This window comes from Drosophila melanogaster, chromosome 2L (genome assembly GCF_000001215.4).
Source record: "Drosophila melanogaster chromosome 2L".
NCBI lineage: Eukaryota > Metazoa > Arthropoda > Insecta > Diptera > Drosophilidae > Drosophila > Drosophila melanogaster.
The window spans coordinates 17,627,747-17,653,849 of NT_033779.5; the positions used below are offsets into that span (position 1 = coordinate 17,627,747).

Sequence of the window (26,103 nt, forward strand, 5' to 3'; positions counted from 1 at the left end):
ATGCATGTTTTTATGGATTCAGCATCAGTTAAGTCAAAGCTATTACCACTCAGATAAATAAAAAAAAAAATAACAAAGCACCAATTGTCACTGATAAATTCATCGACATTGGAAATCAAATTTATTTTTGTACTTCTAAAAATACTGAGACGAAATGAATTGGTTCAATAATATATGCGAGGAAAGTCGCTTAAAGTTTTTTCCCAATCTTCAAACAGTCAAAGCTAAGCGTAAATACGAAATTGGCCTGATGAGCGCAGATGAGTGCTATAGTTTCATAAAGAAAAACCTGAAGTCCAGAAATGTTGTAGAAGAAGAAATGTTGTGGAAAGTCCCCATAATTCTTGTGTGTATCGGCTGCATAATAGTCATACTATTTGCATTTTGTTTCGCATTTCAGTGTGTGATAACAAAGGTAAAGACCGCCAAAGTGCCAAAGCGTTTCGATTTCGACATTTGTGAAGCTGAAAAACCAAAAGCCCAACCAATCCACAAGGCCAGCCAAATTGATCACCCAAAGAAAGGAACAAATTGCTGTACTTGTTTAAAATCAAATCTACTTTGAAGTTGTGTTAACTGAATTTTCTATATATATGTATATAAAAATTATAATTATAATTATATATGAAGTCTAGTTATATGCAAGAAATATGTTTTTTCTTTTTTAAATCAAAATGTAATTTCTTCTGACTAGAATTCATTAAATATTTCCTTTATTGTGATTAATTTACCTGGCAAGTCATCGATAAATTTCTTATATTTTCAGCTGTCACACTCATTATGATAATTGCTGCCCCTTTGGCCAGGACGCCCAAAGTGAGCAACTTTCCGCTCGTCAGCTGAACTTATAGATGGCCGAGTAATCTGGCCAGTGGCCTCGCCCCATTTGTCAATGCTCGTGGTGGTGCAACTCCTGCAATTGCCACAGGGCTGTGGCATGGCCTTCAACCTTCAGCTTTACTTATTCATTTTCGGCTGGGATTTTCTTTGGCCCCTGCTTTTTTCCAGCTTGCCACAAATTGGCCAATGCGTTTGTTCGGGCAGCCAGAAGTTGCCGGGGATTAAAAAACGCTTTGCATGCCAGCGGCAAAAAGATTGGGCGTAGAAGGGGGCGGGAATTGAACTAGGGCGGTGTGGCAAGTGAAATGCGTATAAGAATTTGTGAAAATTATTTTCGCCGCACGGCTGGCCGAGGCTTGATTAAATTTCTGAACAAACGAGTCCGGCGGGCATAAAACGAATCCGCATTATTTATAAAATATTCGCCAAATAAATGAGTTTCCATTGATACACAAACATAGATGGCCGCTCATCGGGGGATTTCCCCAGCGTACCAGATATATACTATATATATATATATATATACTCTCCAATTTAGTCTTGGTTGTATTTTATTTATTTCAATTATGAAAAGTTTCTGCCGCCGGCGTGTTGCCCGAAAGAATGCCCTCAGAATAAAAAAGGAAGGAAAAGCGAAAAGCAAAGTCTCAAATGGGATTTTTTCCTTTAAATTCACTTAAGCCCTCCCTCTAGTATCTGCTTTTATATTTTGCTCGCATTTTATTTGAGCGGACGTGGGGTAAACAAACATTAACTGCTCAATTGTTTTCAACGCGCTGCTTTGTCCTGAATTGATGAGCTTTAAATTGTTCGGCCATCGCCACCAACCACCGCACGCCACCTGCTTCTTAATAATCCCCACTTCGCCCGGTTTTATTGCCCCACCCCGACGCCCTCTCCATTGCCGCAATTTATTCATAATCAAGAGAATTAGCCTAATTGGTATGTCAGTCGAATCACCCAAGGCGTTTATTTAGTTTTATAGGCGTTCTAGAGCTTTTTTTCGTTTGAAACATTCTCTTTCATAATTAAGTTATTAAAAATTAAACATTTTTTAAAGTTCAAATTTGGGAAGAAGTTGACTGATTTTTATTACGAATTTCTTAATAGATGTAATTAAGTAAATCTCTCAAACCGCTTCAGCAGGGAAAATCTATTGTGGGAACATCACTCGCAGTATTTTTTAATGCTTTCTGCCCAGTAACCAGAACAATGTATTCCATTAGCCTCTGTTATATTTGCTTGGGGCTTTTGCACTCGTTGTCTTCAACAGGTAAAGCGTTTTTACGCTTTATTTTCCGTCTGCTGCCTTGTATTCATAATTAAATATTTTCCTTTCAATTTTCATAAAACTTTAAGTGCCTAGCATTCCCCTTTTTTCGCCGCCTCATTGTTATTATTAAAGAGTGTTGTTTATCTTTAATTAGCAGTTTGTTCATGGCTTTCGCGCAAGAGTGGGGCTGACTTAATGGCCAATTGTAATGGCCGGGGAATGGTTTTGAGTGGAGGAGATATCTATCTGCCTGTGATATGATTAAATGCCTTATTATTGCATTGAATTATCGCACAGATGCAGCCATTAGAAGTTAACGTTTGGCCAGCGGGTACTATTGCTTGCGGTTAATCACCGACCAGACCAAACCACAAGCTCTATAGAATTTTACTTTGGTTTCAGGTCAAGTCATCCACCAACAACTGAGGTCAGCATTTTGCGGACAGAAATTCTAAACACGTCCGCCAAAACTATGTATTCTTGTCGGTTGTGTGATCAATGGCAGAACTATTTACACTTTAATGTGGAAAGTCATGGAAGAAACATTTTAAAATTGCATGTATCAACAAGTAGGGCGTATGTATTGACTTTCTCCGAAGGCGATAATGTGCAGCCACATTTCGACCAAACACAATTAGAATAAATATTATTAAACGTTCACTAAAGTTTGCGCATAAATCCGGTTAACATCCGATTTGGGCCACAGTTGATGTTGGCCTGCCCATGTTTTTCGTGGCAGTTCCAACATTTTATTAGTTTGCCACTCGGTCTCATCTTGTTTTTCTGACGTATTTTTCCTTGCCTTTGGCAGATGCGTCCTTGTTTGCCAGCGCTCTAGTGATTTTAGTTTGAATTTTACGTGCCCATCAAAATGATTATGGGCACGCACACAGTGGGGAAAGCCCCAGTGCCGAACCGACACACTACCATACAGATTTCGGTTCCATCTTGTTAAGGTATTCATGCACTTCATTAGGAGCCTCGTGTATCGTGTATCTGTGTATCTATTGGGTTGCACGTAGCATTCTGTTGGGTGAGTGTGCGCATCATATGTAGCTGTGTGCGGTTGTCGCCTGGGACACTGATGTTTACCGCTCGGCAAAGTCGTTTTAATTAAAGTTTGTGCAGGCATTGAAATTATGTACCATTACACTTTTATGCATATTCAGCTGTGTGCGACAGTGATGTCACTCCTTACGCATATGAAGAAGTTAGGATACGAGTAAACAAATTACTAATACGTTGTGGTTCAGGGCAAAAAGTTAGGATCTTACATCGAAATAATATATGTAGAATATACAGATCGACGGCCTACAATATATGTAAAATGAAATTTATTTAATAATTATTGGTTTTCAACATGAACTCAGAGTATATTATTTACAAATTAAGAAGGAAAGATGTATAAATTGTTGTAATATCTAAATGTTCTATGAACTTGCTAGTTGCTGTGATTATGGAGCGTAGGTAAATGTTACTGGAAGAATCGAGTGTGAGTGACATCGAGTTCAAACCACAAAGTTTCGGTCGTTCGTGGATGTTGTGTTGCTGTTATCGGTTTTGCCTACCGAGAAATTAGTTGTATAGTTTCGCTGCGCATTAAGCCGATTAAAAGTTTTCCTATCAACAGTATTGTAATTGCAACAAGTTGCTTAAATTTCATTTTTGGTGCGAGGCGAGAATGCTTAATGAAGTGACGGCAATGTGAATGCATTTATGAGAGAAAAAGTGTGTTTATATTAGTCCCTTAATTAAACAGAACTGGTATGCTTTGAAGGGTCATATTAAATTGACTCAACTCATAAAACAAATAAATTTCGAAAATAAATAAAATTTTATTGGACCTCAATTCTTTATTTCAGAAATGCTGCGAAGCTATTTATACACATTTTGGGAATTACATAAAATATCATTTAAGCTTGTACATCATTTAGCTTAAACCTTGAGAAACACTTACAACAATTGTTTCATTTGCCCAGACACTTTTCCATTTTTATGGATTTCCCTAGGCGACCGTTTTCGACATTGAACTTTCTGCTATTGCGAAAAATACCAAATAATTGTCGAATTTCCAGAAAACTTCTTGACTTCAAATTGAAGGTAAGTGCGGAAATGAAGATTTCCTTTACTCAAATCGATGGGGAATATACTCAACATGAAATGCGGCAGACCGCTGCAACCGAACAAAAGTGTGGAAAATCCGGTCCGAAAACAATTGGCGGAAAAATGTCAAAAACCACATCGATTGTGGAGACAGGGGACGAAAGGTGGGGCTTTCTGCACGCTGTGGCAGGACAATTCCAGTTTGTAGTTTGCATTTATGCCGTTCCGACGGCCGTTGGCATTGGTAATAACCCCAAGTAAATTCCAATGCAGGAAATGCACAGAAATGCATAAATTCACCCACGCACACAGACGCAAAACAGAACAAACGACGAGAATTTGCAATTGCATTATAATTTGTTGTTGGCCAGACGGCGCGCTATTGTTGCATGTTGCACTTGCCCAGAAAAGTATGCAACATGCCGATGACAAAAGCCTGTGTCCTGCGTGTGTGCCTCCACATTGGCTTGCTGTTTTTGGCTTTTGGGCTGCTCTGCGATAGCATTATTAATGCATAACTCTGGCTGCTGTGGCACCGGGGAATTCCCGCATTCACTGCCACTGCTACCACTGCCACACCCCTCTTTTACCACCCTGTGTTAATTAGCCCGTTGCTGTTTGGACAGCCCTGCAGGCAAAGAGCTGATATATGCCCCAAAAGTTGCACTCACAATAGCACTGAAGAAGTGTAATTAAGGCCATCGGCGATTGAGATACGAATCATTCGCTGTAAGTACGCACTGTATGGCCATTAGGGATTTCAGAACGCAGTCTATGACTGCACAGAGAGAACTCAAGGACAACTAGATAGTGATAGAAACTATATGTGTAAGTTTAAGATAAGCTCAACTTACCACTTAAAGAGGAAAATTTAATGTCTAAACATGAATTTGTGGCATTGCTTTAAGTCAAGTGCTCAGTTTTTCGGCTTTCTCTTTCACTAACATCCTTTCTAGTCCTTGCCAGCACACAAACACACACACACACACACACACATGCCCCTTTCGTGGAACGTGCTGGAGTAATTGTGTTTGTGGGACAGGCGCGGAGCATAAAAGTACAATTTATATGCTCAAATGACTTTATGATGCAACCCGGCAACGCAAAATCCTGGCGAAAAACCAGTAGCAAAGTGTTGAAAAACAACATCAGCCGCAACAACAAGGGCAAACTCTGAGCACGTGAATTGTTTACATGTGATAGAGATTAATCCATCAACACAAAAAGTGGTAGCTGCCACAAGAAGATGGCGACGAAGCCGTAGACAAGTCCTCTCAACGGGAGGTCCTGGGAATTTCAAGAACTGCACAGGGTACAAAAGAGCGCACCGAAGAAAACTCAATTAAAGGCTTTCACGGTTACCCTTAATTATGGCTATCGTAAAGGAAAACTTAATCAACAACCTCGTCGTCTTTTTTAATAAAGCATTTTTTTAGCACCCACATTTATTTCGCATATTTTTCTGTTTGGCACATGCAAATGCTGGCATTCAGTTGTGGCTCATCATAAACACAAGTATTCATGGCTCTGCGGTCCGAAAAAGTCAAAGTTCACTTAAGGTCCTTGAGCGCTTCTGTGTATCTCCACCGACAATTCTATTTTTTCGTTAAGATACTTTAGCTTTAAGTGCGGTTGGATTATACAAACTTTTTGTTTAAATGTATTTTTCGCCAACTCGGTTCACTTAACTTTATTAAGTAATGTTTATTAAAAAAATTATGAGAATTATCGTAAATAAATAAAGTACTATGTATGACGTTCGTACAATTTAAATTTGTGCTTAAAATGAATGTTTCATCATTAGTATATTACTCCTTTTTAATAGGGCATACAATTAGTTAGCAATAAAAGTCCGTAACGTGGGTTTTTCGTTTGAACTTTTATATATTTTTTTTTAACTGCGGTAATTCAACTTTACATGGATTTTCCCATTTTCAGATTTATTAGTTGAAGCTGGGAGTTTAAAACCAGGAAAATAACATCATTTTTTCTAAGCCGGTTTATGCATATGTGAAAGATATGTAAATTCGAGACGAATGCACAGAGGTTCAGTAGTAGTTGGTCGACGAGTTTTTTTCCTGCTAACCATGAATATTCAGTTTGCGTTAAAACCAACTGGCAGAGTGCTTTAAAACAAAACCCAATGTAATATTTTAAAGAGATGGTTTGAGGACAGAACTAGGCCCACGAACGATTTAACCGCATAATTTGCAATGACAAACGAGGTCGCTCCGAGTGCGCACAATTACACAGACATCGTTGAGTAGTTGGGCGGATGCACTGAAAAAAATTAAAGTTATACCTCCACATTTGTCTATAAATTGGTTTATTTTCTAGCAATGAAAGGCAATGTCACCGATGTTACGAGTAAAAATGGATTGCAAATATAGTGTAGGACAATTTGAATGCCCAAAGAAATTGTTTTCAACTTCCCCTTGTACATTACAAAATATATAGAATGCTTTTTTTTCAGTGAGCTGAACAGTGGGAGTGTGTGGTTAAGGTCGACCTTTGGACAACCGCCCGACAAGCGGCGACGGATGAACCTCTTGTCCTTCTGTCCGTGGAGGAAACACAAGCTCACAGATGCCGACGCAGACAAATGACAAGCAAGACACAGTGAGTCGCAAAAGTACGCCTCTTGTCCGGGGACTTGAGCTAGTTAACCCGCAGATAGTGGGCGAAGGGCGGTGGGCGTGCCCCATGGGTCACAACCTTTGTTATGTGACCTGTGAGCACAATCAACACGGCAGTGGGCATTATATTCACAATCAATATGCGCAATTGAACGCGCATGATTGTTGTGATTTGTGATGCTCTGTTGAACAGCAGGTATCCTGCCCTAGTATCCTTGGTCATCAGAATGGAAAAATTCCAGTTCAATCCAATTATTTCAAGCCAGTTGCATATAAATGCTCATTCACAGCAGGTGTGTGCTAACCATGTTTGATATGGTTGGTTTTTGACTAACTTAATATTAATAATGCATTGTTCGGCATAAAATATAGTGAAGAGATGCTATACAAAGAATAAATTTGTAATCATTAAATAAATTTAATAGGTGCTCGGTATATTTTCAAACGGGAAAGGGATCAACACCTTTCTGTTAACACCATCTTCAACATGTTTTGGTGTGGCAATTAAAGAGCTGGAACAGTGTAACAATATTTCACCCAATGGCTTAACCCTTGCCCTTTCATCGCCAACGCGGCATCCACGAAATTCGTTATCCATGAACTGCAAGCCGTCAAGAGTGTCAACAAAATGTTTCGAGTACGCTGCTCATGATAAATGATCCCCAGCTCCAGAAGCGTTTCCACTGCTCCTGGCAGACTACTCGCCGTTTAATCTGCACGTCAGCAAACTTCTGACAAGTTACATATCACAGGACTCAGAACACAGGGCAACAGTTGGTTCAAGTTCACCAGGAAGGCAACCGAGCAGCCTGACTTCAGCTTAAAGTTGCGAAGCACAAACTAAATGTTTGCCCAGCTGGATGCTAATTCTGAAGCCTAAAAGGTAATTGAACGGAGGCCGACAAAATATGCACGATGTTGCAAATGGCCAGAAGAGGCCAAGAGGTCAACCATCCACTTGAGCTTCGAACTTGATGGTCGAAAAGAGTTGGGCCATGGCAATACAAAGAGGACTAGGGCTTTGAAAGTTTTAACTTTTGGCCGCAGTGTAGCTTGCGGCACACACACACACACAGAGTGAATGGTATTTTTTATTAGATTTGCCGTCAGTCTGGAGGCTCTGGAGCCTTAGCCGGAATTTATCAAATTTTACGCAAGTAACTTTTGGGTTTTTCGTTTTTCTCCTCGGCTTGGGTTTGGTTGGTAACGTAAATATGCCTTTGTGTTAACTAAGCTGAAAATACAAAAAGGGTGCAAAAGGGGATAGCTCAGTGACGTTGCGGGAATGCACTTGCGAATATCGAGTGCCAATCTAGACGACGTCGACAACGACGGCTGCACACATAATGCAACCCAAACACACAGAATGAATATATATACCAGGCACCTCGATGACGTGAAAAGTAGCAAAGCAGTCGGCAAATTTTAACGAAAGTTTTCCAGCACACGCTCCGCAATAACATGAAACTGAAGTTGTTGCATATAGTATAACATACAATTTATACATTTTAAAGATACTAGCAAATTTCATTTATTTATTTTAGAAGTAATATAATTTAAGGGAGCCTCGACCCATTGTTTTAAATAACAAGAATTCAATTTTATTTATTTTTCAGTACATTCCAATTAGTTGCACATCGTTTCATGTGTTATTGCACACATTAATTAACTTCAAATAGAAATAAAATTGCACAGGGGAGCACTAAATCTTTCCCCACTGTAGCATTGCAGCGTGCAACGCTCAACAGCCAATAGAATGCACCAGTCAGCTGCAGGATCAAATACCAACCTTTCCGGAAAGCATCACACTCGCCACCCTTGGCCGCACTTGGGTTGCAAAAATATTTTTCTATAATAGTTTTTGGAGTATCAAACTCGGCAGCTAATGCGAAAAGTTTGCTACAAAGATTGCAACAAAAGGCGTGGCCAGAATGCAGAAGGTCGAGAATGCAATTGGGGGAGTTTCCCTTTTGAGCTGGGTCGTGGAAATTGGGGGGGTTAATGACGAGTTCTTTTCCCATTCCGCCCAGCTGAAAGTGCCAGCAACTTTGTGGCGAAGCAACTGATTTGCATACCTTTAGATGCTAAAAGCTTTTCGCCGGGCCACACAAACACACTCGAGGACACCTGTTGGCATTGGAAGAACGCCTTCGTGGCCGTTGCGTTATTCAAATGCTTGGCCAAATGTCAAATGTGCAATTCATTTGAAGGGAAAGAGAGAGAAAAAGGACATGGTAAATAAAATGGCGGGCTAAAAAGAAAAGTTTTCCTTCTCCACTTTGGCACTATTAAAGTGCAACAAATAATTTGATATGCAGCCAGATGGGGCAAAGTTGCAACATTTATTTAGTTAGTTAAGCGTGTGCCTCGCGTCCTTCTTATTTATTTCCCCACTCCCTCCCTTCCCCCCTTCCCCCCTTCCGGCACCACCACTCGCATCGCATTCTCGTAAATCAGTAAAATTTATTGCGAAAGCTACAGCAAAAGGCGCGCACATGTTGTCCAATTTAATGTTTGCGCAATTTTTCGACGGAATTTTACAAAACATATTTCAGTTTAGTTTGCGCTCACGTTTCCCTCAATATAATTTATTTGCAAATCTAACGCGCAGATATAGTGCAGATAGAAAACAAATGAAATTGTAGTAAGTTGAAATTATAAATTGAGATGCAATGTCACACAGAAAGAAATAAACCATTCAAACTGAGTTATATTCCGATCAAAAGATAGTCCTGAGTCTTAAAGGTTGAAAAATTCTCAAAAGTATTTTCTATTGCTATTATGCATTAACATAAAAGACAGCTCTAGTCGAATAGCTAGACAATCAGATACCCGTTAAATGCAATCATGTAAGGGAGATGAAGATATGCAAGTAACAAAGCGAGTACATTATAAAGTGCACAGGAGCTCCACCTCATTCATTTCATATCATTTTTTTCCAGTTCAGATATATAAAAGGGCATAATAATAATTATAATAAATTATTTAATTGTAAAAACCTACAGGTGGACATTAATATTTTTGGAGTGTACATTGCAATTCGCAACATTTTCAATTGGAAATGCCAATGCTATGTGTGTAAACAATATGTAAGGTTCTCCTATGGATATTGATTGGAATTTGATTTTTAATGACAAATCAACAAAACTAAATGAGAAAACAAATTATTCTACGTAGACAAGTTTTTTAATATATTAAGGAATTCAAATAAATAGCTGTGATTAGAATGCAGCCATTGAAATCCCAGCCATTTAAAACTTTGCCATGCACTTCTCCCCTTTTTGGGGAAAAATCAGAAAACTTTCTTAAACTTTTCTTGCCGAGCCCTTTCAATTTGTCCCCCAACACACGTCTAAATTATAACACCATTTGGGTAATTACACTTTTTGAGTGTTTTAGCTTTGCCAAAAACGTGAAACGGATATTACCAACTTCGTTGCACTCCCCCTTTAGGAAATGTTTTCGGCGACAAAACAAATTAAAACTCCATAAAAGTGGATACATATTTTATGCTGTTGCTGCTGGTGCCGCCCGTTGTTATTGTTATTATGCTCGTTATTTGAACAAATGTTTTTGCAATATAAAGCCTGGCGGTGGAACATTTCGTGTGTGCCTTCCAACAACGCCTGGGAAAAGTTAATGTAGCAGCTAAAATGAAATCTAATAAAATAACGACAGCACCAGCCACTAATAATACGAAAAGCGCTGGATAGAGGGGAACCGGTGCAGAAATGGCCAAACAAGTGTTAAAATGTTTTCAAATTAGTTTTCGCCTATGGAACAGAAAGCAACAATAGCACCAGGAGCTAAAACGCAACTGTGGCTCATTTTGTGCCAAAATCCTTTCGGATGCAAAGCCCGTTCTCTGCGCCGCTATCTTTCCTTGTTGTGGTATAGGTGCCTGTGTCTATTCCAGTGGTACAGAACTAATTAAATTCGTTATTAATTTATTGCCGTATTTTCCACAGTTGTTGCCAGACTGTCGTTAACCCATTCCTCGTATGTGTTGACATTAAAAAGCAAGAGGACATAATGTGGCCATGGAAAAACAAGTGGAGTTTCGAATAAGGTTAAACGAGGTGTTACTGTTGGGGAGACTATATTTTAAAAAAAATTGCGGTTGGCTCTAAGGGAGGCTATATTTTTAATAAGCTTTAAACCATTTCATATTTATTATATAAAATTAAATGTTTACCACATCATTTCTAAGTGACGATTTTAGCATCAGCTGTTTCAGAGGTTTTAAAACAATGTTCGTATCTTCTAGCTGCGTTAAGGTTTTGTCGAAGCCTTGAATTGTGTTTCAAATACTAATTAGTTTTTCAAATTTGATTTTCATTTTTTCTACCTATTACTCCCGAGTAGAAGGTTATATCAGATTTGTGAGAAATTTGTAACAGGTAGATGAGAGAGGTTTCGGACCCTATAAAATATATATATTCTCTTGACACAAGCCTAGTTGTTCTGCCCATGTAAGTTTGTCCTCATTCTTTCCGATAGTCTGTCTGTAAGTTTGTCAGTCTGTATTTTTCATTAATATCTTAGTCTTCTTCGCCTTCACACTTGCCGGGTAAGGGGTATCTGGTAGTCGCAATACTTTAATATCTCGTGTTATTTGACTAAAATTCTGTTCCATCCTTTTGGTGGCAAAACCTTAACGAAAGTAAGCTTTTGGATTCCCCCACCACCCGGAGTCCAAAGAGCGTAAAGGAGTTATTCCTAAAAACAATAAAATACAAGCAGAGCAGTTGAACAAACTATAAGTAATCAGTTGGCCAGACGAAGAGATTCACCGAGTAGTTGGGTCGATAGGATGAAGGAGGAGAACCACAATTTAGCATTCACCTGCTGCTTTTATTTCCGTTTCCGTTCTGCGGTAACTGCTTCTTATTGATTTCTGCTCCTGCTGCGGCTGCGGCTGCTTCTGCTGCTGCCTTTGCCCCACCGAAAATGCTCCTGCCACTTTCTGCAGCACATGTTGTGCGAATTGAAATAGTTATGACAGGCCACGTGGCGTATGCGCAACGAGCGACGCAAAAATTACCATATAAATGGATTACAGAATATGGAAGCACGGGGGCGGGGGTTTGGAAATAGAGTGCGGCGGATAGGATGCAGAAAAAAAAACGAAATAACACCGAGCAAAACGCCGCAAACGTTTTTCCAATTTGCCAAACGGAAATCATTTTCTTATTAAAGTTGCAGCCCGTTTGCAGGCGAACTGAATCAGCCGCCTCAACTACCAATAACCAGCGTCATCATCGTCGACAGTTTTGTGGCTGATTAGCTTCGAGACTCTTTGCCACATTAGCGCCACTTTTACTGTCAACTCAAAAGGAATTATGACCCTGGCAGGCGGAACCGGCAAGTTTTCCCAGCGAGCTGCGGAAATTGCACACTAAATGACAAGCCAAGTATTTATGATTATGCCTTTTGCTCAAAGGATTGGAGGGCGAACAAGTAGACTCTTCTCTGGCAAAGACAGGATCATGAAATATTAGTTGGGGCGAAATGCTCTCTTTTGGTTGGCTATAAACCTAAATTGTCTGAGAACTGAATGTCAGTGCATATAGGCAATATAATTCGATTTGCATCGGAAGTGTACGGCAATGAGATATACGACTTTACTTTTCATCAATTCTAATGTACGGATAAGTAGGGTAATATTAAGCAAGATATAAGGCATCGAAAAAAGACTGTATATTTTGAAATGGCAATAAAAAGTTAAAGAAATTCTATAAACTGCTTCGTAAATGCAAAGCCCTGAAATTGTTGTAGAACCTAGATTATGAGTTCCCCTCCGTTTCTATTAAAGCCACTTGGAATAAAATTTCTTTCAATTAAATGTAGTTAAAGAAGCAAACACATACACATTAAGGCCGGCACGTACTCTTAATGACTTGGCCAAGTGCAGTTGTAGCAGCAGCACATATTGAACTAAAACAGCAACAACAAAGCTAGTTCGGCGGGAGAAAATAGGAAAATGTTGGGGAAATGGCGGAGAAAAGGCGGCCACTTGTTCGAAAGTGCAGTATAAATTCCGACTGCAAATGTTGCCGAGTGCGGACGCCACTGACCTGACCCGTTTCACACGCCAAATTGCATCGCTGCACACACGAAAAGCGCGGCGAGGGGGTCGGAAAAGCTAAGTGGAAGGGGCGTGATAAGCGGGTGGGAAAACGAGGAAAGCGGGTGCTGGAGCGCCCAGGGGTCAGCTGGCCGCTCACAAACTCATTTTTCAGCATTAAAAGCACATGGATTTCATGGTGCATATCCTTTTCCACCTTTGCAGCCATTGTGTCATTGTGTGCGGCTGACTTCCGCGTCTTTTTGGCAGTCAACTTCTCCGTGCACAATTAAATCGCCTCGCAATTATTATTTCCCCGTAGTAACTTCTCTTCCCTGTTAATGAAATTTACGTGATTTTTATGGAGTGCAAAGCGCGAGGCGGCTTGGTGTAAAAGGGCAAACACATAAAAGGATATCATACATCAGAAGCTCAAGTTTTCGTCTCCTTCGATGGGCGCAAATGTCACGTGTTTCCTGTCACGGAAGCGTGGGTGAATCGCATCCAACATCGGCAGGTGACATGCGCCCCAGTGGACAGGTAAATATTTGCTTCCAAATGAGATTACGACATTTGGTTGGAAAGTGGGAAAAGGGCTACAGGAAAAGGAAAAAAGAGTAAGTCATAAAAAAATGATAAATATTAATCTTAAATGTCCTACAAAATATAAAATAATTTTAAAGAAACTTTTACTTTACTTTATTCACCAAGATCAATTAATGAAAATAATCACTTTAATCTTTCATTCTTCCCGTTCCATTGCGAAACTTAATCCCTTAGCACTTCTGCCATTTCTCGGCCATCACAACAGGGAATTCAGATGATTCGTAATATTTTTCGCTTCTTATGCTAATGAGAAAACTGCCTTTTTAAATTACGAAACATAAAGAAAACAGAAACCGTACATATATATGAGCATATAATTTAAAAAGGGGGAGAAAATTCAGACAGCAATAAACTTTTGTTGCTGCAATCCATTTACCGACCCGGTTTGCCATATAGCCAAGATATATGAATACGACTGCCGGGCAGTTATGGGGCTACTCAGAGCGAGTCCCTTTGGCCATGGCTACTTTATGGAAATTAATCAGCGCAATTATGACTCGGCAGTAATGCAATTTGCGAAATGAGAAGCGATACAGTGGCGCACAAAAGCGAAAAAAAAAACTATTAAAGCAGAAGCAAAAGCCAATGAAATTGAAAGATACGCAGGTGTTGGTATAAGGTTTTAAATTTAAGTGCTGTATATAAAGGGCCTTCATCGCATACATGGCGATAATCGATAACCAACGAAAAATATTAATTTTATTTTCCAGAGTCCACCTTTGAAGGGACGCTTGGCATATCCTTTTGCCACCGCGTCCATTTAGCATAAATACGCAATGACAACTTGCGCACACAGAAATTTCAGTAAAATTGGCTTCCTTGGCTTGCGAGTATGTTTGGATGGGCGAGAGAAACAAATTTCACTTCGTTTATTTGCAGACAAAGGAAATTCTGAAATGGTTCTTTATATATAAAATTTTGTTTAATTTAATAATTGAATCTTTAACTTTAAATAGTTTAATGAAATATTTTTACAATCAAGAGCTATTGTACTTACTGTTGAATATTTGATGACCAATGCTTAATACTTCGTATTGTAATTTGGATTAACTTTTATTATAATTTTTTTTCGATGCCTGGACGCGCTCTTCTGGCCTCGAAAAGTGAGGCATTTATTATGTCCTTTCGGTCGCTCGGACCCCGTCAAAAGGCCTGCCAAAGAGTTTATCAGCAAGGAGCGTAACGCAGTGGGTTTTCTTCCTTGCCGGTTCCCCTTTTTTTTTCGTCCTTTTTAGCCCCGATTCCGATTCGCAGACTTTCCACCTCGCTTTCCCTTGTTCCAACTCTTCCGTTGCCCATTGATACTGTATACTGATTGCACTTGGTGTTGCCGTTGCAACTCCTGTTGTTGGTTCGGTCGTTCTCGCCTTTGGGGCTTTACTGTACGCGCTTAAGGCTAACGCAGACATATGCAACGGTCCCCGGATCCAGGAGCCAGAATGCAGGACCCACTGCTCTGGCAGTCTTTCATTAAAATTTGTTCGCTGTTGGCTTTTATTAAATGAATATCCATCCACCGCCCGACGGGGGGAAAATCTCTTCCGCAAATGGAAAGCAATCAGAAAATGTTACCGTTGTCTGAGCACATACATTTAAATTACTCGAAAGGGTTGAGCGTGGGGACATTGTGCTGAAAATTACTCAAAGTGAAAAGAAACGTGATCTCCAGTGTGGGGGTGGCTGTTTTTCTTAAGGTTCTTATTGCTATTATTTGTTTCGCAGAACCTCTTAATGGATTCCGATATTGACAGGAATTCAAGGCAATTTCCCGTCGCAACAGGGACTATGGAAATCCATTAAAATCTGATTTTGGCTTCGCTAAGTGGCTGCATTATTAAATGGCATAATCTCTATTACGTGGGTAAGATAATAAGAGCTTACTGCACCGACAATCTTCTTAGAAAGGATATTAGTTTCGGTGAAAAGCTGTGTGGTGAAATGGAGTGATGAGTTGCACCAGCATATTTAATGGAAATACTTTTATTATGACACCAAAGAAGTCTCAACGGGGCTTTGGTACATCTTTACAAACAGTCAATATAAACAATTTAAATCAAGAGAACATTATTATGAATAGAGTTATCTTACTCCGGTATAACAACTCAAATTTCAATTTGCATAGTGCAGCTCTAGAATGCCTAGCTTTATCCTATGCCTACTGCAATGCGGCTATAAGGGCTTAGTCGGTATTGAGCCATCACTTAATATATACTAATAAACTAATCCCTTGTCCAAGACACCGATTCCGTTAACCGTTCTAGACAACAGCAGTCAGAGGCATTAAATGTTGACCCGGACACCGGGGAGACCATCAATTTAAATAAGTGGATGTGTGGGATGTGTGACCCAAAGCTGTAGGAACCAAAGATACCAATTAATTTCTGAAATGGCGGTTAACCGCCTGACATGCTGATCTCTGTCTGTTTGAGTTGGAGAAATCTCAGCCGGAGCCTTGGTTTTTGTGCCCCCGATTTGTTTTATTCCCTAATGCAATTAAAACAAGCTTAAGCCCGCCTCTTTCGGCTCAATTAGATGGCTCACAGACGTGCTCGACGACAGTTTATGCAAATTTCCACAGCAGGACCGAACAATCAACATTTTTGGCGGTCCACTCAAGAGCTGTAGTCTGCCTGCGAGCCCAAGTATTTGCGTATGGCCAAACAGGATATTTCTCATTCGTGCCACGATGGAATCCGAAGGCTTTCCCACATTCATTAAGTAATTTGTAGCCACAAAATTTAATATGTTTCTAAAGCGATCCGCCCTCTTTATTTAATGCTTGTCAACCAGCGTCCGTTGTCCCTTTTTCTTTATAACTTTTTTTCCTGCCGTAGTTGGGCAACCCTTTTGACCTTTGATTGACTGACAAGTTGACCCTAACGACCAACCGCAAGAGGTCATGGTGTGCAGAAATGCTGGGACAATCAAATTGAGCCCGATTAGGATTTAAATTGCTTAACTTTTCCAGCGTTTCATTTTCTGAGCCCACGCATTTTCAGGGTATTTCGAGTATTTCCGTGACGTATTCTTAAACATATTCTTATGTACTTTGGCAGTCAAAAAAAGTGATGATATATTTAATTTTTAAATAAAATATTATTTCTCATAGAATGCATGTGTAATTTTGAATATTAATTTAGTTTAATACACTGTGTTAAGGTAAATGCCATTTTTTGCCACCTATTAAAGAAAATTGTTAATTTTTTGTTGTGTACACATATTGCTAAACATTTTTTGAAATCTATTCTCAGCCATCTGGCCTGGAGCTGTCAGCTACTGCTTTCACTTTCACCATTTGCATGTGTTGATTTTCGCTTTTGGGCTAAAACATGTTCGGCTTTCCCCTTACTGCTTTCGTTTTTCTGGGTTTTTCGTTCAAGATTTTCCGGTGTGTCAGGAGATTTGTACGAGTTGCGCTGGCTGCTTTTTCCGCAGTTTGACTTTGTTGTCTTGGAGCGATTCATTTCATTTGCGAACGGCAAATTGTGCGTGTTGACTGTAGGAAATGAATGTCATCCATGTGACATGTTGGCAAAATATTGAAATATGTGGGCGGCACGAAACAAAGTCGGAATCTGGGCCCGGTTCAAATATACATATGTAGATGACATGTGCTTATCTAGTGCGCATATTTACTGCATGCTTTCGGGCGCAAAATCGCATTTGAAAATGCCTTTATTTGGTATTCCTCTTTGAAGTGCAAATATGATAAGTATCATTCGGCATGAATGAGATTAAATCAGTGGCCAAATATCCGCAAATGCGATTCATATGTCTCGCTGGTGTACCAATTTAAAAGCTTACCCATCACTCGCTTGCTAAATTCCATTCAAAGCTGCCCAGAGCGATTTCATAAACTGCAGCACTTATCTAAAAAATACCGGCATTTTGGCCGCCTTCGCTGTTTTACTATAGTAGGCAGCCAAAATCGGAAAATTCTCGCCCTTAACAACCTACCATAAAAGAGACCCCACACACAAAACCGAGCGCCGAAAGCCCAAAGCGGAAACTGAAACTGAAACGTTCAGCGGGCTCATCAAACTGTTTTTTTCAGCTCAAAATCAATACAAAGTGCACAACAAAAATTTATAAAACATGCATTAACTATATGCACGTTCTTGAATGACTTGCGTTGGTAAAACTATATTGAAAAAAGGAAAATGGCTAGAGATACAATTTTTGCATAAATAATTATTTCCCTTGAACTATATGAATTTTGTGTTATAATTTGACCAGAATTGTGTCCTCGAAATTAATTTAAGACTTTTAAATCTTTAAATATCTACTCTGCGTATTGGATATTTTTTCAAGTGTTTTCTAGAAAGGCCATAACCAGAAGTTTTTACTGCAAATGAGCCAGAGCAACATGCCCTTGCAGAAGGGAGGAAAAATCCGAAACGAAATGGAAAGTTCGATAGTATGAGGGTCGTGGAGCAACAAGCGAAACTTATTAGATGAGATAAACGAGCGGCTCTTGTCAGCGCGAAATTCATAAATTTCACAGCCCAAAAACAAAACCCATAAGTACCAGTGAGTGGGGGGTGAAAACAAACAAAACCGAAAGCTTGACAATGAAATTGGACGGGAGACATTTTGTTCGAACTGTGGAAAAAGTAGGGGGAATTGCGATGGAAAGGGTTGGCCAATAAATCGACAGCTGCAAAGAGACGGCTAAACAAATTGTTTAGCTAAAAATAGTCCGCACAAATTGTGGCTTATAAATTGTGCTCAAAGTGAATGTTTGCATATACAATCTCTCCTTGCCACTCGCACCACTTGGCGTATGCGCAATTTGTTTTGGCGCCTTAAACAATTGTTGGAACGTGCCAAGAGCCGGCAAAAAGGGCAAGACAAATGTTCAACAGGGAGCAATAATATTGGAAATTTGATGCCGCACTGGAAAATGTTGGGAAAGAAAATCTGCTGCCCTCCCTCCCTCCACATATATTTGCCTTTGTGGTTTTCGTTCGCTTCTGTGGATAGCAAAAAAAGGAAATTGTATTCGGGGCCAAAAGCAAAGGCCAAATCCATTTACAAAACGTACCGTCTTTCTTTGCTAAATCAGAGAAGGGATGTTCGTCTGTATATTCTTTTCTCGGGAAAAGTGTTTCCTTCTATTGTGCGCTTTGTGTTTATAGTTACTGCTGGTTAAGTTTGCTGATAGCGATAGTGTGTTAGCAGACGAAGGACACACATCCAGGCCAAATAAGGATATACTCTGATCCTGAGAGTGTCTGCCCGCGGCTTCGAGCTTGTCTGTCTCAACATTTACATTGACGTAATATTAGTTTCATTTGTAACAATGCAATATGTAATATACAAATAAACAAATAGCACTGTTAGTCAGAGATACCTGGAAATTGGAAAGGCCATTGTGGTATTAAGATAACAAAGGATTACTGTCTAAGAGGCACAAACATATTTACATTTGCTTCAAGGGAACTTAAAATGCCCAAGCCAAGAGTTCAAATTTATGCGAATGAAGATGTCTTTAGGAGTAAAGCATACATAAATCATTTTTATAGAATTATTAGTTGTATTTTATAAAAAGGGGACAAAATTAACTCTTTAGTATTTAAGAAACCACTAACGAGCCAATCTATTTCTTGGGTTTGGCAATTTATAAATATAAATCAACCGAAATGAAATAAGTCATTCTGAACAAATACATTTCATTTAAAATAGGCGACGAATAAAAGTTTGTTTTGTTGAAGGTCTTCAACAGCATTGCCCCCAGCTTATTTTACCATACATTTAATAAATACACAATACACCATTTTTCTTTCCATATAACGTTACAGATTCTTTATTTATTTTTTATTCCTTCTTTTTGTTTGCTTTCCACTTTTCTTTTTGTGTGTTTTTTGCTTTTATAATAATTCCTCGTTTAATATAATTGCATTTCTTGATGTTGTCTATGAGTGAGTGTGTATATGTCAATGTGTTTGTGTGTGTGTATGTCGTGTATAGGTTTCTTAACTAAATATTTTCCCCATTTTCCTCAAGTGGAGCGTGATTAGCTTACAAGTTTTCACGCCTTTTCTCTGTCGCTTACTTAATTAGCATTTTTATCATTTTCGATACTGACACAATTGATTTGTTAGTTTTTCCAGCAGTTTGCTATGCTCTTGTTTTATCATTATTACTCGTAATTTATTCATAATTTCTTTTTTTAATACTAGTTTCCGTTTGCATTTTCTTTTTTGTGTATATTAAAGGGATTTTACATAGTAATGTACTTATATGCAAATTTATCTAAAACTGCATTCAAATCGGTTTTTTTTTTTGTTTTCTGCCTTCGCATTTTCATTTGTTTTAGTATGTGTATCTGTTTTGCATTTTATTAGACTGAACGGGATTTACGATTCATAGAGGAGATTCGGTTTTTGTTAGCCGCTTGTTTTCGGGTTGGTAAAAAATGCATACATTATAAATACATAGTTATCAAATAGTATGATTCTTGCATCGCATGTATGGGTCTGTCTAACTGTCAGTCTGTCGGCGTGTTCATTTGTGTTTGTTGTAAATGTATTTCGCATTATATATGTATGTGTCTGTGCATTATTCAGTATATAGTATATGTTTCTAACTTACGTTACAAAATATATAACAAATATGTGTAAATGAGTATATAATTCACTTGCCATTCTACTAATTTGGTTTTTGTTCTGTGTGTGTTCTTTTCCAGCTGGTATAAATATAAAATATCGCCCGGTTCTTTTGTTTGCTGTTTATCTGAATGTCTACAATTTAAAATGTTTGCATTGTTTAATGTTTGTTTTGTGGTTGTTTGAGATTTTTTTCGTTTCCGTTGGCTGTTCGACCTATACATATATAAATGCAAAATTTATTCATAGTCAGATGCGTCAGCAAGAAGGCCAAATGAAAAGTTCAGAGCGCTAAAGAAAAGCGAAAGCGAAAAATGAACGGTTCGTTGAATTAACCTCACGAGTCCCTGCGAAACTAAACCCTAATTTTGGCAGTGTTCTGTGTGTTTCTCAATCTGCGGCCATGCTGTACCGTACCGCACTGTACTGCACTAAGCAGGCAAATCATGCAAAATGGCTTCGTTTATTCGTAAATGGCTACTTCGAGTTAAGGTTCGATTTAACAATTAATGTGCTTTAAAATTTCTATGAATTTTCTCAAACAAGTACAGCAGAGAAGTGTATTATTATTTATTTCGCTGTATGGTTTAACAATTACGTTAAAATCTTTGCACTTTTCAATAGTCAACTTTTGTTGCAGTTTTGTTAGATTTTTCTCCGTTTCCATTCGTTATATGTATATGGTAGGTTTTTCTTAAGTAGTCTTCATAAACTTTCTTCTGTGGTAGTAGGGAATAAATCGAATACCAAAAATTGTGTCGTGTTTTTTGTCTGCTAAAGTCTGTAAAATTAAGAAACTAAAAATAATAGGATCGTATTCGCGGCCATGCTACCTAGAAAACTGTATGAACTAGGCAGATTTTATATATATTTCTTGCTATGTACTTACGGTTCTCTACAATCTGTTATAGGGAAACTGCGTTTCTGGCTTAGTTTTTCTGGCTGACTGTTGCAAATTTAATCAAACACACGAATTCAACTTAAAAAACAACATTTATTATGTGTGGGTCTATGCAACAACAAATGAAGAATAATAAAAATTTGCGACCACTGTCGATCGACTAAGGTTTCAGCAAACAAATGACAAAAAAAGATGAATCTGCAAAATGCTTGCTTTGTTGTGTGGAAAAAGTTTGTGTTTAAATGCAGTTAGTTTTGGGTTTATGTATATGGAGGATTTTATTTGTTTTTATTTCAATGTATTTTTTCTCTGTAGTTGAAATGACTTAATATTATTTTAGGTTTTGCTACCAATTTGATTTGGTTTAATATTGTTGTATCTGTGTGTTTCTTTGTATACGTGCTAAAACTAATAATATATACAATGTAAAATACTTTTCCATTTTTTCATCATTAATATATATCATTTGTTTTCTTTTGAAGTATTCATTTTAATTATATCAATTGCGCTAAGTTCATCTAAAGGTAATTTTTCGTTTTCTTATTTTTTTTTTTACTTTTTCTTTTACTCTTTTGCTTGATTCGCTTTTATGAAGTTTTAGCATAGGTTTTCTGCTTTAGAATATTTTTTAGGAGTACTTTCTTCCTGGAATTTGGCCAGGTTTTGCCGATTGTGGTTTACTTTAATTGAATCATACACAATGTGACAAATTGCGAAACGCCCGTGGGTTGCAGTTAAAAATTTCGTAATGCTTTATATGTTAATATATATATATGTATATATATGTTTCGTGTTTTTAATGTATGTATATACTTGTTATGATGGAACGAAAACAGTCTTTGGGTATTCCTTTATATAAGTTTTAATTCTGTTTAATCGTAATCCTTAAAAAGTAATGCGAAATAAAAATTGTTTAACTTAACGTATCCATAAATTAAAGGCGTTGAGAATTGTTCTGGCTTAACCACTAAATGACTCTCACATGCGTCACAAACTTATAAACATAAAATGCCTAAAATAATAATTACAACTTAAAATAATATGCACAATAAATCGGTTTGAGAATTAAAGTTATAAATTCATAAGCGCTCCTAAACTAAACTTTGGTATGCTCTCTCCTACATCATACAAATCTCTATCCTCAATTTTTAGTTTTATTTCGTTCATAACTTGCCCCGCAAAAAATGCTGGAAAAAGTGCGACCGTAACCGTTTTCGGTTTACCGGTTGCCCTAACAACTAAATCTCATTATCGTAATTGTTTAAATTTAAATGCTGATGAAATATTTTTACAAATGTCATTTTACGTGTCATAATATGTGTTTGATTTCACTTCCACTTCCCTTCCCCTATTTTAGTTTTCTAGTTCTTAGTTTCCATTTACGTAGAGAGTTCTGCCAACTTCAGCATTGAGATGCTTCTTTGGTTGCGCTTTCTTTGTGTGTGTGTGAGTTTCCCTCGGGAGTGGGGCTTCATTTCGTTTTAAATGCAACTTTGTATCTACTAACAGTTTTTAGTTTGTTCATCTAGGTATCCGCATCGGATTTGGATTCGGTCTCTCCCTTCTCCCCACTCTATTCCTCATCACTGCTCGCTCCACCAGCTTACAATTCTAGTTCGGTATTGTGGGGATTGGGCGCCTCGGGTCCATACATGTTGGCCAGCTTGTCGAAGCGCGGCCCCCAGGCTCCGAGGTAGTCATACTCCTGCTGCTCGTCATCAGTTCCTGCAAAAATTACGAATATTCACACACACAAAAATCCATGTTTAGTCTAAGCATTCTAGCAAATGTTGCAGATTATTGTTTTTTAACATTCTTAACATTTCTCTAAGACCATGGCAAGTATTATTGTTTAGGACTTTGGATATTAAAAAAAAAAAAATTTAACTCAATTAAGTATTCTTTTCCACAGTGTAGTCAAAATCGAAGAGTGAACAGCCATTTTTGGTTTCATATTTCTCCTAGATCTACACCCAATATTCAGCTGTATCTGAGAAACGCTGGCCTGGAAATGTCAAAAAGTTGATGAGTAAACAACGAACCGAGCGCTCTAGCTTTCAGCTGCTCGTTTGAGTGCTTTTCTACTTATTAGTAGCCTACTTTTTGGGGCTTCTCAGGCTTTTCGGTTCTAGTTTCGTGACTAAACGGCTGCATAATGGGTGCAAAAACTAGTCTTAAAGTAAAATATTTTTGCAGGCCTACCTGAAGCCAACGAGCTGAGCGATCCAGCTGTGCTGCCGCCGCCCTCGTACGCGTAGTTCCTCAAGTCGTCGAAAGGTGGCGCATTTGGATCACCATCGGCGCGCTTTTTATGCTCCTCGATGAACATGCCCACATTGGGCTCCTGACCTGGCATTAAGGTCATGACGGGATCTGAAAAAAGGAGGCGTTAAAAATAAAACCATTATTCAACTTAATATTCGAAATTTTTAAATGCTCTTAAAAATTTTTTAATTGTAATTTAAAGTGTGGAGGGGAAACCATTCACGTAAACTTACACATAATTGGCATTTTCATGGGCGCCAGCTCAGGTGGCATTGGCCCTCCAATTGGTATCTGCAGAGGTGTGATATCAAAGGCCGTCATATCATCCTCGCCGCCTCCCTCGTCGTCATAGTTGATGATATTCTCGCGCACATCGTCATCGGGACCCGGATATTTGATATGCGCTTCACGGCGACGATTGTATACGACGAACACCAAGACGAGTACTGCGAATAGTTAAAATTCAACAATATTAAAATGCAATTTCCCCTCAAATAGTGCCCTCCTTCTGTATGCAACAACAACTCCTTCGGTTTACAAGGTGCATCATACAACGCTTAATTTAACATGCAGAACAATTTCAGTTATACTTCTCTTCGACGGCGGAAAAGCGGGTCCAAGCATTTTCGTGCGCTATCAGCTGGCAGAAAAATTCTTAATTAAATTGTATAACCAGAGCGGAATAGAGCAGAAACACGGAAAAAAAGAATAGGGAAAACGAAACGAAAAGAAACCTAAAACAATATTGCCAACATTGTCCCAGTTTTCTGGTCAACAGCAAATCAAGCTGCAGACGACTTGAATCCGCTGTCTTCTATAGTATTTCTAATTTGGCCAGCGCGCTTTTCAGCATATTGCGAAACGCAGACAGCATCTGTTGCACGGGAAAACCCTGGGAAAACAAAAAGTTTTTGGGCATTTCGAGTCGTAGAAACTGCCGCCACAACTTGAAGTTGACGTTAAGTAATTTGCTGCGGCTTCTTCGTTCCTAGAAAGTTGGATTTTTTCTGTTTTTCTTGCCTTTCGCCAGCTGGCCAGCATGTAATTGCAATTATTGCGTTAGTCAAATACGCATTCGCAATGCCGAAATATTATTCTTTTCCAACAATGTTTAATTTATACTTGGATTCTTTTGCAGTCACGCCCCAATCGATATGCAAAAATATTTCGCTGACCATCCAATAAACTTTAATTGAAAGAAGGACTTTTGTTGTGTTATTTAATTTACGGAAATGACTTTTGACATGTTTGCTTGCTGGGATCCGTCGTTTCCGGTCATTGCAGATTGCTGATTGTAAGACTTAATTAATTTTATGGCTTACGCGCAATGCCATCAATATTTAAAGGACAGATACACGTCTGATCAAACTTTTAATTGGCACAAGAAAACCAAAGAAATCGAATGAGCTAAAGTGCAATATTAATGTAAATACTGCCTTGGATACGTGTTATATAATAAATAAAATATTAGGTAATTATTTCATGCAATTGATATATTGAATAGTTATTCGGTAGTTTAAGTTTTACCACTCTCTTGAGCTATTCAAGCCTTAAAAGTTCGATTTAATTCAGCAATTCGTTGGTTCCACACCTCTTTTTTAGTTCCTCAGTATGTACTTACGTATCAGAGTGCCCAGGCAGAGCGCCAGGGCGACAATAAAATCACGGGATGGCGTCAATACACCGGAGGCCAATAACTCCAGTTCGCAATGCATGCCGGTGAAGCCCATGGGGCAATGGCACTCGTACTTCTTTGGAGGATGATGATCGCGACAGCGACCCCCGTTGCGGCAGGGGAACAGTAGGCACTCGTTGTCGTTGACACAGGTGCTGCCCGAGCTTTTGTAGCCCGCCGGACAGCTGCAGGACGAGCCCCGAAAAAGTTACGTATACGAGTGGTTGGTTGGTCGGTTGTTTTGGTGGATGTGGGGTGTACAGGATGTGTGGGTGTGTCGAGTGTGTTGAAAAAATAAAAGAAATTATTTAAAATTTGTTTCCATCATGCTGGAGTGTGATGTGTGGGTGTGTCTTGGATAAAGTTCCTCCATATTGTCACACTGAGAAAAATAAACGTCCTAGAATCAGGAATTAAAGCTAAAATAATTTTCAAAGCTCCCAATAATTACTGCTACTCTTACATTTCCAACTTTTTGATGCAAGTAATACAAAAATTTTAGGGGTTTTTCATACAATCTATGGAACATTATTCCTGATTTTAGATGTTAATATTTTCTCAGTGCTTACTTGTTTTCTTGTTCGTTTCAATAGTTTTGAGAAAAGTGTGAAAAACTGTCAAAAAGTCTTTTTAAACGTTCGTTGCAACTTTACCATTTTTCCTATTTTTTCGTAGTAGCTATTATTTTACGCTTTGTGAGTTTTTAGTTCAGTTTTTGGTCGTGTTACAAACTTTTTGCATTTGCATTTCGCATGGCCCTTCATCGAGTTCCCCATCCTAACACGCATTTTAAGTGCTGTTTTTTACAATTTTTGTTTCCCTTTATGATTATTATGTAACAGATTTTGTTTCCCTGGTTGGAATTGAATAAAGTTTTACTCTAGCTGCATTCTTGGCATAAGTTGAATTTCATTTTATTTTGTCTCACATTTTGTTGTTGTTTTTTTTTTTTATCTCAGTCCTTAAGTTTGTTTTGATTAGTTTTGGGAAACGCACTCACACTCGATCTTCCAGAAGCAGAGGGATAAAAACTTTGCAGTGTCACTTGTTTTTGTGAATTGAGGTGTGAAATTGCCAAGGGAGATTTCTAGGACTCAAGGCTGCAGTAATTGAGATGCATGGGAAATTT

At 38.5% G+C, this 26,103-nt stretch overlaps 2 protein-coding genes and 1 long non-coding RNA gene across 14 annotated transcripts in view; 1 reads left to right on the forward strand and 2 right to left on the reverse strand.

Moving 5' to 3' along the window:
* Positions 1-112: 112 nt before the first annotated feature.
* CG43054 (uncharacterized protein) lies at positions 113-643 on the forward strand. The gene has a single exon (NM_001259139.1). The coding sequence runs from the start codon at positions 155-157 to the stop codon at positions 563-565; it is 411 nt and encodes a 136-aa protein (NP_001246068.1). The 5' UTR covers positions 113-154; the 3' UTR covers positions 566-643.
* Positions 644-16,701: 16,058 nt separating this feature from the next.
* On the reverse strand, positions 16,702-17,098 carry lncRNA:CR45699 (long non-coding RNA:CR45699). Its single transcript, NR_124342.1, has one exon. It is a non-coding gene; the product is annotated as a long non-coding RNA:CR45699 (long non-coding RNA).
* A 2,208-nt stretch (positions 17,099-19,306) lies between these two features.
* The window catches only part of CadN (Cadherin-N), a 131,288-nt gene continuing 124,491 nt past the window's right edge, over positions 19,307-26,103 (reverse strand). For 5 of the 12 annotated variants that reach the window (NM_165224.2, NM_165226.2, NM_165228.2 and 2 more), the window contains 4 exons: positions 24,921-25,159; positions 23,533-23,745; positions 23,237-23,407; positions 22,120-22,759 (listed from right to left, as the gene is read on the reverse strand). In NM_165224.2, coding sequence (NP_724068.1) covers positions 22,638-22,759; positions 23,237-23,407; positions 23,533-23,745; positions 24,921-25,159 — 745 coding nt within the window. In that variant the 3' untranslated portion in view covers positions 22,120-22,637. Of the gene's footprint in view, positions 22,760-23,236; positions 23,408-23,532; positions 23,746-24,920; positions 25,160-26,103 lie in introns of all 12 variants that reach the window. The other 7 variants (NM_165227.3, NM_165231.3, NM_001032109.3 and 4 more) reach the window with 3 other exon arrangements.